At 43.1% G+C, this 12,571-nt stretch overlaps 1 protein-coding gene across 1 annotated transcript in view; it reads left to right on the top strand.

Moving 5' to 3' along the window:
- Window positions 1-10,640: 10,640 nt before the first annotated feature.
- The window catches only part of LVRN (laeverin), a 36,358-nt gene continuing 34,427 nt past the window's right edge, over window positions 10,641-12,571 (top strand). Inside the window, exon 1 of the mRNA XM_027881627.1 lies at window positions 10,641-11,230. Within this exon, the coding sequence (XP_027737428.1) occupies window positions 10,641-11,230 (590 nt within the window). The remainder of the gene's footprint in view (window positions 11,231-12,571) is intronic.

Raw genomic sequence — 12,571 nt, 5'->3', positions numbered from 1 at the left:
TTGCATAGCTTTGCTTCGTTTCGCCAGATGGTTCCAGTGAATTGCATGGTCCGGATCTGATTCGTGAGGCTGTTGGTGGAGCTGGTCCTTTCTCTATGGTTGGGTGCTTACTTAGCTCTCTTTGTGCATTTTTTGTTACTGCAGTCATTTTGTTGTAATCAATTTTACACAAAAGAGATGAGATAATTTTGGAAGCAACCACAAAGAATTTCTAGTTTAACTAGAGATAAGTGTATTTACATGAAACCTTTAATGTTAAATATGTAACATTAGACCTTTGCTGATTTCTCTTTGGTTTTGAGGCATCAACCTTTCTACAAACATTAAAACATATAATGTTAGTAAGCAAGCAGATGTTCAGAATTTCCTGTTTTGTTTCCACCCCTCCTGTTGGAACTCTATTGTTCCAGCTCTCTGATTATTTGGACCATTCCTTGAATTCTTGTTTTTAACTTAAAAATTCCAGAAATGTTGTACTGCTGGTCTGCATCTTTCTTCTCAATTGTAAACATCACTTTGCTGACAGTATTTACAATAAGAGAATCTCTAACTGCCTGTAACCAGCCGTGTATGTTCAGACTCAATATTTTTCTTTCAAATAGTAAAGTGTGGGCAAAAGATGTGGCATTTTGTAAAGGTATCATGAGATTTATTTCAGTATCAGCCAGCAGAAAAGTAACAATGTATATTGTTACTTACTTACAGCAGTGTGAGGCAAAACTTTTGAAAAGAGGTGGTCAGAAATTTATGCTGGATCAGTTGGCAATATCTACGACATTCCTCAATTAGAGATATGTGGATGCCTTCCTTTGCCCTCTAACATTCATAACTTTGGCATGCCTTCATCCCGTTACTTCTTTCGAAATTCAAATTTGTTACTCAGTTACCACCAAAGAAAGTATCTCTTTCCCCTTATGCTGATTTCAGGAATGCTGCTTTGTTTGGCACAATAGTCATGGCAGTGGCAGTGTTAGTGTGATAAACCATTGCACCAGCCATACTGAGTATCCTCAGATTTCTGAATGTGAGGCATTTGCACCTGGCAGGTTTAATGGTTCATGAAGCAATAGGCTCACTGGTGTCTGTGACCTGTTGTTTCCTTCAGACTGCTGGTTAGTACCATTATTTCACAACTGCTTGGTAGGTACTTGGATGATAAAAATTTTGAGTTGCTTTTTTGGTACTGGGAATATCAACAGCATTCTAATGAGATTTCAGGCAAGGAAAACTGATGGCTGTGGAAGAGGAAGATGTCTCCTCTAGGAGAGCTTACAGCTTGGCGCTATCTTCACTATGCAGTGGTAGCAATGTATTCATTGAGCTGTATGTGCTGGGGTAATGGGGAACCTGCTTGAATCAACCCTCTCCGGTGATAGTAAAGGATACAGCACAGCAAGAGAGATGGCAATAACAACAAACACAGTTGTTTGGCAAAAGTTAACTTGCCTGCTAGTTTCAGAAGGACAGCCACAATACTAAATGAAGTCACCATTCCCCATGGTGAGGTCTTTAGCTCTTGCCTATTATGATCACATCACTTTGTTAAGGGTTGACACAATGAGTTTGGGAAGAGTACTGAGATAATTCCTGGGATACACTCCAAACTTCATTATTTTTGCTCTGTACTACCCACAACAAGGAATCATTAAGATATTTGAAACAATCACAGATTGCCATTTTATGATACATTAAAATATGTTTATGCAACTGAAGAATCTATTATGTGAGAGAAGGAAAAGAATGTTTAAGCAGTATAACAAAAGTGCCATAATGCCAGGGATTTTGCTCACTTGATTATTTTAATAAATACAATTGTGTTAACAAACTTTGAAAATATTCCCAGTTTGAGACATAATACCCCCAAAAAGTGAATACATGCAGTGAATATATTCTGGTTTTGAGATGGAGTCCTGAATAGCTACATTTGGTTCAACAAATTTATTTGGGATATTTCTCCTAATATTCCTTTGAAAAACTACTTATTGTTGTAGAAGATTCTAGAGCAATAGGATTAATCCTATAATGTACCAAATGTGATCAGAGGGAAGTAAAAAAACTGAGAATAGAGTAAACCCCTGAAATGTGGCATTCTTGGCAGAATTTAAGGGGAACTTAGTTATTAAGTTTTCTTTATTAAAGGGAGAGAAGACGTATCAGGAGAGGCAGGTACCGAAGAGATAATGGAAGGGGTTAGATGAGACAACTCTTTCTTTGGAAGGTGTGTTGTCCACTGTGCTCTAAGTTGCTTTTTACACTTGACAGCATCTTTCTGGCCCAGAGAAGTAGTGGTTAAATACTGTACACCCATATAACACCAAATTAATCTCACTGCTGTCCATACTCATTTCCTGACTAGTCTGCATCCACTCTGTATCTTGTAAGAGCATTGACCGGGAATTATGATCCAGAGACCTGCATAAAGGACTCACTGATAAGAGATCTGCATTTTGCCCTTTGTGCTTCGCAAATCTATATGAAGACAAGATGATAGGGTTCAACATTTGAGGTTTCTGTTTATTTTGAAATTAAATTGGACAGATTGTTCTAAAGGTTTAGGTCCTACTATATCGTTGTTTTTATCCAATTCTAAGAAACTACTCACAGCCCAAACAACAGAAACATGAAAAGAGGAATAAGAATGAAGGAGAACAGAACCGGATCTGTTAGAAGAGTCAAAGATTGCATTTGGAGTTATTAATGTTTTGCAAAGTCAACCATCCTGGGAGTTCAGGAAACATTTATAATGGCTAGTCCACCCTAGCCAGTGAAGAAAACAAACAAAAAAAAAGAGTTTTTCAGAACATGTCTTCTGGATGATGTTCTCATGATTCGTCAGCTCCACCTATGAGTTTTGTGAATCCCAAAGATCTTCTCACACAACACGGAGTAAATGATGCCTTTGAAGTGTTCATAATGAGCTGTCAGCCTAAACAAGCTCTCAGGGCATAACTCCATGTTAGCAACATGCTAAAATAAGCAAAATGGTGGACCAAAGGGATGAATAGAACTTAAAGGGATTATTTTTGACCAGTGCTTCTTCATCCTTTACAAAATCCATACTGTTCTTGCCTATCAGTGAAGAGCAGAAGTTAATCTGATGGAGTAAATGGGATACATATGTCTAAATGAATATAAGACAAGAAAGATCTCTTTGTTCATTGTAGGTGAGAAGTCTCAGCCTTCACCTTTACCATAGCTGGGGAAAATGTTTGCTGAACATGCTTTAATGTAATCCATGCAAAATGGGAGTGTCCCAGTTACATGTTGTGTGTCATCTTTAGTTTGAAATATGTTATCTCTGTCTAATCAAGATGCAGAGAAAGCAAAATGGGGATCAGCAAAATGTCTGTACTATCACTCTACACAGTGGCTTCCAAAGTTTGCTGCAGTAGAAGGCCAGTGGTGGTGTCATTTTTTGACAGCCCTGGAATTATTTTCTTGCCTTCCACCAATCATGCTGAAATTATTCTGTGTTATAGTGCTTTCACTTTCCTTGCTACTCATTCCTCTGTATTTTGAAATGTCTTGATTTATGGAAAAATACCTTACCGAGGCTCAAGGTAGCTATAAACTCAAGATGTTGCATGTACTCTCTATGCTGGGCTTCATCTTTATTGAGAACCTTTGCTGAGAAGTGTCTGTTTATAGCTTCTGAGGTGCCATCAGCTGAAGGAGAGTATGGAACAGTAGTCAACTGAAAGGAAAAGGGAACACTTTCTTCTGTAACAGAAAAAAACACTTTGGAGTTCACATTTTGTTGGCTCATACATTATTTTGTCCACATGGTAAGGGAAGAAGTCATGCAATGAGGGACTGAGGGAATATTAAATGAGTTGATGGATTGAGGAGGTGCTTGAAAGAAGTAATCAAAACCAGGAGTGTTTGTTACTTCGGAAGAGGAAACACTACAAAGCATAGACTGTTCTTCCTGGACACCATTTGGAATATGTGTAAAATGAGTGTGGGTTCAGTAATAAAAGCTGAACTTGCTTGAAAAACTTCCAATAGCTTCCCATGAGGTTCGTAGAACAAAAGTTGCTTAAAATTTCGTTTTCGTAAGTGAGCCCATGGTAGTCCTGCTCTAGATATGCTGGACATCTGCTTGGGCTTTGAGGTTTATCTCTTCTGCAGGGGGTAGAGCATGGATCTCGGGGGGTTCAGGTTTTAAATTCTGATTAAAATTGCAGCTCTGATCATACTTCCTTCATTCCTATCAGAAGTGACCCCAGGGAAGAAAATTAAGACTCATTCATAATGTTAGGGAAAGGAATTGAAAATGTGTGCATATGTCCTCTTGTTGTCCATTATTGTTCTTATGCAAGAGCCCTTTCTTTTGTCACAGCACTGGAGCCTCCCCTGGAAAGGCCTCCATCCATCTTCTTAATTTTGCTGTCTAATTTCCTAGATCTAGGTAACAGAGTGATGCTGTTGGGAGAGAATGTGATCTCCCCAAACTGTAAGGAAATGATCTGTGCAGTTGTCCCTCCAGAAACAGGTGTGACTGATATAAGGATAAAGGTGGTGTATGATGCTAGCAATGAATCCCTGAAAAGAAGTAAGATCTAGTGACATGCTGGTTTTTAAAGATGACTTGGAGTCAATATGATACCAGAGCAGTAAAGGAAGTATAGTGAGCCAAGGAGTTCCTGCAACATATGAATGAAACCAGTTTGGGACAACTATGGGACAAAAGTCTTAAGGACTGAAGTTCATCAGAAGTATATCAATCATTTTTCTGTCCAAGTAGCTGAGTGGATTATACAATTTTCCAGAAGTCACTAGGTGGTAGTTTAACAAATAATACTGATGTGTGATGTAGACAACACAAGAAAGAAAGACAGGAGGTTTGCTCAGTTTGGAACAGCTTCTCTTTCTCTATGCCAAGTCCAAGAACGAAATTTTCTAAAACCTGTCTGAGTGGTTCACTATGTGGGGTCCAGTCATCACAGCAGATCATCCCAAATGTTTGCCAGGCAGTGGGAAGGGAAGAATCCTTGGGCCCCCCTTCTTTTGAGTGGCTGGCACTACAAAACCAAGCTCTTCCCCAATATCAGAATCAAGGTTCTCATAGCCTGAAGCTTTGAATGCTTTGCCAGGATGTCCTTGCTTTTTCCTTGGTATTTGTTTTTGCTTATCTGCCTTTTATGCTTCCCTCTTTTCCTACCTTGAAGCTAGATTTGATAATTTCAGTGAAGACTGTGACTGGTAGCCCAGTTCTCTACTTTACTGATGTTAGTCTGTTTTCAGAAAAAACTAGTAACATATGTTGTGTGCACCCAAACTTTCTCAGATTGAACTTGCCTTAGTTTTCAGTCATGAGGTATGTTTTTGGCATGGAGACTCTGCTTCCATCACCCCTGTAAGAGACATGAAGAATCTGGTGACATAGCCCTCTGTCCCTCATAGAGATTTGGTAATTTCACAGCATAGATTGACCATAATGGCAGAAGTTCCCCGTCTTGACTTTGGCGTAAAACTAGCAGTCCTGCAACTTGACTTTAATCAGCCAGAAATTATCTCCTGAATAAACTAGTGATACAGCCTGTTGCCTTCTAGACACTGTGATTTCTACCATTTCTTCACACCTTGCCATCAGCTAGGAGTTGTCCTCTCACTGTTCTTTGTATCACTATTGCCATCTTCCTCAGAAATGCATCCTGACTGTGCTTCCTAAGACTTTTCCCATATCACCTTAAAAACCACCACAGCACACTGAGGAGCTGGTGGCACGGATCAGCCTGCAGTCCCACACAACTGTATGAAAAAGAAAGGTCAGAAATTTTTCCCCCACCATGTTATTGTCACTGAGGTATCCTCAGAGGCACCTACTATGTCATTAGTCCTGCAAGAAAATCTAGCTTTTGTAGCTGTAGCTTTTCAAACACAGACAAATGCACAGAATTGTTGTGTTGGGGTTTTTTATTTTTTTGTTTGGCATTTTTTGGTGGGTTGGTAGGTCGTTTTTTTAATTAATGGAAGGAGCCATTCAGGGGCTCATCCACATCCTTTATTCTGTTATGCTTTAGTACTTTTCTGCACTAAAGACAGGGTCTAGTAGCCAGCAGCATTATTATTTTACACACATTCGTTTTAAATGAAAAATGTATTCCTACCCTGTTGTAAGTAGGGACATCCTATTTCCATATTCTATTCTATGTCACAATGAGAGTGCAGAGTACCTTCTTTCCGGGAGTCCATCAGAGCAAACTTGGTAAGTAGAAATGGAGAACTGCACTGGGATTGCAAGCTACACCAAAACAAGAATTCTAAATGAGTACTGTGCTCTGAAGTGCCAGAACAACATACTAGAGGGTTAAACTGGAGACCTGTTTTATTCTGTTAATAAATCAGGCTCAAACCTTAGTACATTTCTGCCAAAGGCCTGCCAGAAAGAGGCCCTGGAAAACAAGCTGTCTAGGGTCTCTAAGGATATACAGAACTCTGGCCAATTTGATCACAAGTTGACGTGTAGCCACATTCTGCAGTGAAGCACAGGTTTGTTGGACCAGTAAGAAACTGGGGAGTGTTTTGTGAATTTCTTCAAGAAGTATATCTTGCAAAATATGATACCCAGAATCTAGGGATCAAGACAACTTGTAAGCTTTAAATCTGTTGAAGTCTTGTGTGTTTGAGTCTCTGCCAGCATGTGAATTCCCACCAGTAGTCTTCACGTAGTAGTCTGACTAGTTTAATGAAGATTTTAATTGGAAAAAAAATGTGAGGAAACAACTGTCCTCATTTCTCAGTAATTTTTGAAAGTCTGACACATCACAAAATATGGCAAACAGCTTGTAAGCTAAGAGGACAGACAAAACAATGTGTCAATATGTGAAGTATGATGTTGTTTTGATGATGATGATCCCTTGGAGCTTGCTGCAGATGTGCAATGGTAATGCTCTGTTGCAGAGCTAACTCCCAGCACAGAAAAAAACAGGCAGTTTCCTAGAACAGTGGGCCAGGAAAGATTAAGTTGGGATTTACAGATATAGTGACCCTAAAGAAGTGGATCTGTCAAGCAAAGCCATGGATACAGAGGGCCCAGTCCTCAAAGCATGTGAATTTCCAGGGAGTCAATTTTGGAATAGCTGTGGTGCCCTGGACCTCTTTCTTCTGCCCTGGACATAATGCTTATTAGTGTTTGGAGGGCACAAGGTGCCCCTGGCTTCTAAAGTCCTGACAAGACTGAGCACTGCCCACTGCTCTGGACAGCTGGGCTGGCTGGCACCTGCCTAGTGCAGATGAGGTGGTTACTTCCAGCAGAAACAGCCATTGCTTTCTCTTGTGCTATGCTCCTCATAGTAACAGGAGAGCAGGCTGGACGCGCCAAGGTTACTTCCCTTTCAGCGCCCCTCTAGGGCTGAAGTAAGCTTTGTGAAGCATTTCCTGTACTTGGCTGTTGCAATCTTAGGTTTGCATACCATCCAAGAGCCCTACTTGCAACAAAAGCAAATGAAATGAGAGGAGACCCTTGATCCAACTCAGTTGGTTCAACTCCATGGGTGAGAAAAAGTTTGCAGTATCTCCATGCATGAATTCTTCAGACTTTAACTTGATATTCCTCATAGAGAGCTGATAAATCTTAGTATGAAGAGCACTCAGGAGACAAATACTGTGTTCCTGGTTCTAGAAAGTGAAGCTTCTAGAAAAATGTTGGGTATCTGAAAGCTTGTAAAACACATAATAAAGAGGGACAACAACTTTGAAAATATCACCATTCATCATGTTAAGCAAAGTCAATTTACTAATCACTTCCATACAGCCTGATCAGGCACAAGCCTGAAAAAGTTGGCGTATTTGGAAGGTGCTGATATTCAAGTTCTTTTAAGTGCAGTAAGAATCAGAAAACATGTAATTTCACAAGAGAAAAAGTAAAATGATGTCTGGAACAAGGTTTCGTGCTGTGCAAATGCCTACACTCATCCTTTTCTTATTAAATTGTCAAAAAATTTCTTTCAAAACTTCATTCCAATTAAGAAATAATTGTTACAGTGAGGTTTTTTTCTTACTAGGCAAACTGGTGAAAATGTGATACATTTCTTTCCCACATGTCCTCAGTAGCAAGACTTAGTTTATCAGTCCTATTGACCACCTGCCGCAGCTTCAAAGCCAATTGATAGAATTACCCACTATACAAAAATTTTCTTATAAAACAGCAGCCTCCTTAATTGTCATCTCCTGCTTATATTCTGGCTAGTAGTTTCACATCTGGTGTGCTTAGTTCTTGGTTACTTTCCATACTCTTTTGCGGATCTTCTCATGTTCCCTGGAGATGCTTTCCTGATCCTCCCTGAGGAGGAGGTAGTTATCCCATGTACCATACCTTCAGACAAGGCTGCAGACCGCTCTAGCTTCTTTGAGCATCCTCAGCTCTTTGGAGGGAGTCTTCAGCAGCTCTGAGTGTGACCATGCTCACTGATTGTTTTGTTAACCCCAAGTTTTATGATTAATCACTGTTCTGTTTTACCCATGCCATTTAGGGACTACTCTGTTGTCTTGCACAAGCAGAAGTGCTCAAAGAAATAGCTTTGTTTTGCCCCAGTTGCTGTGTTTTCTCCAGTGGGGAGAGCTGTTGCTGCTACCTGCCATTTACTGTGTAAATCCAAACCATTGAATTGATACATAGCTCCACAGAGGCAGTCAGCAAGGCCCTGGCAAACAGCATAGAGCTGGTCCACCAAACCAGAACAGAATTTACAAACAAATTTTTGCATGATTTCCTTGTCTTCCAGACAGAGGATTATCAGTGACCTGTCAGTCTGAAACACAAAGGAACATATTTTAATTAAAGCACAGGTGAAAAAAATTATTTTTATATATATATATTTAATTATAGATCAGACATCATTACCAATAGTGGCAACATTTCAAGTAGGCTTCCCTACATACAACCTTTTAATTAGATGCAGAACTTGCTATGGTGAAAGCACTTTATTTGCTCACATAGTGGTCACCACGCAATGACACCTCACTCCAAACCATTAATCTGAGCTTTAAATGTCATGCTTTCTGATGCTATTCCAATACTTGGTCAAATTTGACCATTTTAAATTGGAAGTCTTCTCCACATTGCCTTTCTGTATTGCTCTGTACTGGCCAGTTGGGACAGTTGTGTCAATACAAATCCAGATCCATGTTCAGTTTCCACTGTGATAACTTGTAAACTTTATATCCACTGAAATTCTGTAGGAATTGTAAACAAAGTTTAAGGAGTGCTGATCAGCCTTGACTGACTGCTGGAATTGCCATGCATGCTGTCATTCACAACTTCTCAAATTAGATTGAACAAATGTGATTTAGGGAATCATCTTTCAGCATAAAAATTACTTCACATTGTGTAAACATGCTATTTTCCTTTTTCTTGGCATTCAATTTGTATGATTTCTGATGATGTCACAATATTTTTAATGAAAGCAATACTATTATCCTGAAAAATCTTGAAAAGTTTAAGGAAGGGTTACTATAACATTTTGCTATTTGAAATATCTTGTTAAACTTCCTGGCCAGCTGCTACATGAAGTGCCGTTTACCTCACTGCTGAATGGACACTAGATCCCATGCTGACATATTTTTCTCTTGTTCAAAATTTAGTGGACGCCAACAGGACTTTGAACAACTAGTGACTGTGGCACAGAGCCCATTGCCTATACCGAGATAGTAAAGTTTGCCAAATGCTTTGGTGCCTTTCAAAGCAACAGAGCTGTCTGACTTCCTTTATAACAGGTGATTTGTTTCTACCTTCAGATATATACCAGAGCATTCTGACTTAAATACAAACCTCTTATTTCTGTCCAAGGTCAGGATTTTATCTGTGCCACAGCCTGAATAAAATACTGTGCCTGACTTGCTGTGGCCAAGGTGCCTGTCCTGGCCCAGGACCTCCTGCATCTTTATCTCCAGGAACATGTCATTCAGGTGTCTTAACTTTGCAACTAAGTTCAGCAGAAGGGACAAACTGTAATATTTGCAGCAGAAGCTACTCACATGATTAGTATTGCATGCAAACTCTTTTCCCATTTCTAACATTTTACTGATACGTATGTTACCACCAGGAGAAAGATGCACAGTTGTGGGTTGGTAAATGCCCTATTTCCACGGTGGTGAAAAACGTGAGGGTTTAGTGTTTTTTTACTCTTTTTCCGACCGGTGCGCAGGGAGCCCCCATCTCCAGCTCGACGGCCGCCTTCGGTGCCGGGGCTTTCCGCAGCCCCGAGCCGTCGACCTGCGCTGTTCCGGCAGAGAGCCCAGGGGCAGTCCGGTCCCGGCAGTGCCGCCTGTCCGGGCAGCGCCGTGATCGCTCATCCCCGCGGCTTACTCGGCATCCAGCATCAGCCGTCCAGCATCGCTGCCCAGCCGCGCCTCCGGTCACGTCTTCTCTCTCGGACTTTACGAACGGCTACTCGGTTGCTCGGCTGCTTGCTGAGGGAGTCGGGACAGGGGCAGCCCGCCCCGCCGGAGCAGCGCTCCGCGGAGAGGCTTTCCCGGCACCGCGTGGAAACCCATCTCTCCTGGCCCGGCTCGTCCCGCCCTCGGGCGCGCTCCCTCCCCCCCCCCCCCCCCCCCCCCCCCCCCCCCCCCCCCCCCCCCCCCCCTCCCCACCCCGTAAGTAGCGGCGGCCGCGGCCGTCGGGGCGCAGAGCGGGGATGGGGGCCCGCGGTGCCGGGCTCTACCTGGGGCGCAGGGCAGCCGCCCTGGGGGCAGCGCTGCTGCTGGCGCTCCTGGCCGCGCTGCTGGCGCTCGCCGCTCTCTACGGGCGTTGCCGGCAGGAGGCAGCGGCACCGCCGTCGCCCTCGCCCGCCACCCCCGGCACCGCCGCCCCGCCACCGGCTCCCACCGCAGGCCCCGTCCGCCGCCTGCCCCGCCACCTCCTGCCACTCCGCTACGAGCTGGAGCTCTGGCCGCTGGTGCGGCCGGGCCAAGCTGGACCGTTCTTCTTCAGGGGGCAGGTGAACATCACGGTGCTGTGCCGGCAGGACACGGACGCGGCGGTGCTGCACAGCGCCGGGCTGCGGAGCCGCCGGGCCGCCGTGCGGGGACCCTTGCCCGGACCGGGCGCCGCCGTGGAGGTGGCGGGGCTGCGGCAGGAGGAGGAGGAGGAGATGGTGGTGCTGGAGCTGCGCGGGCGGATGCGGGCCGGGAGCCAATACGTCCTGCAGCTAGACTTCCAGGGACTCCTGGAGGAGGACCTGGTCGGGCTGTTCCTCACCCGCTACACCGACCGGGGACGGAGCAGGTAGGCGGCAGCGGCCGCCCCGCGGACCCCGCGCCCCTTCAAGTGGCAGCGGAGCTCCCATGGCCCCGCGTCGAAGCCTCCCGTGGCGTGGAGGCTGTGGGACGCGGCTGCAGGAACTGGCACCGAGCTGGGCGGCACCGGGGAGAGCCTCTTGCTGCCTGGGCGGCAGGAGAAGCGGCCGCTTCTCGCCCCTCCCCAGGAGCGCATCGCGGAATGCAAAAAGCGATGCCAAAAACTCCAGTCTGTGCTCCGGGATGGTCGCTCTCCTCTCCGGAGAGCTTCGCCCATGCTGCCCTGTCTCTCCTTCAGCAGCTGACTTCACCCGCAGCACTGGCTGGACAATTTCTGGTCTCGCTTTCAGTGCCTTTGGCAGCTAGGGGGGCAGATAGTTCCTATGCCCAGTTCCTGGGAGCCGCAGTCCGTCTCAGAAACTTCATTGCGGCCCCACACGTGTCTGTGTAATACCGATAACTCCTCATCTCATCAACCTGTATGAGGGGAGGACGTCTTTTTCAAGAACCCAGGATTTTGGCTATGTATTTGGGCGAGTTTAGAGACGCCAATCACATGCAGTTTCAGAAATAAGGTGGAGTAGGATGGGTGACTGCTTTAGACACCTATACTTTGTAGGTGCTATTCACATGAAGTTGTCTGGCTGTCATCAAACAATCCATGATTTCCGTAGGGAGTGTTATTAGCATTTTTTTTTAATTGAATCTTCCCAAAATGAATTGAATTATCAGCTTCTGGACATGAAACTTGCTAACAGAAGCGAAGTTTAAGATTATAATTTAAGCACTTCTAGTGGCAGGCAAGTTTCTCAAAATAGGAATTTGAAAAAGAGACAAATTGCTTTTTAAAAATTTATTTAATTTTTAATAATTAAAGCGGCAATCACTGCATCAAAAGGGATACTGGAATTAAATTCAAGTATTGTTACCTATCACCCTATCAATAAGTCCACTAAAATTCGTGGGTTCATAGGCTTCTTGTACAATGAGGTAATATGCTGTTACTTTTAAGATCCATGCATGCAAGCCTCTATATGAGTAGTTGTAACATGAAAACACAAAATGAAGTTGATAGCTGTTATTAAAATGGAGGAAGATTGTGTGGCTTTTCTGCAACAAGTTGGCTTTTTAGCTGCCAACTCTTATGTAAATCACAATACCAGTGTCTACCACATGTGGAAAATGTAACTTAGGTGGACTTTTTTTTTTTTTTTTTTTTTTTTTTTTTTTTTTTTTTTTTTTTTTTTTTTTTTTTTTTTTTTTTTTTTTTTTTTTTTTTTTTTTTTTTTTTTTTTTTTTTTTTTTTTTTTTTTTTTTTTTTTTTTTTTTT

This window comes from Empidonax traillii, unplaced genomic scaffold (genome assembly GCF_003031625.1).
Source record: "Empidonax traillii isolate 1590-97213 ecotype Southwest subspecies unplaced genomic scaffold, ASM303162v1 scaffold7:size3022706, whole genome shotgun sequence".
NCBI classification, from domain to species: domain Eukaryota; kingdom Metazoa; phylum Chordata; class Aves; order Passeriformes; family Tyrannidae; genus Empidonax; species Empidonax traillii.
This window is presented reverse-complemented; position numbering and strand designations above follow the sequence as displayed.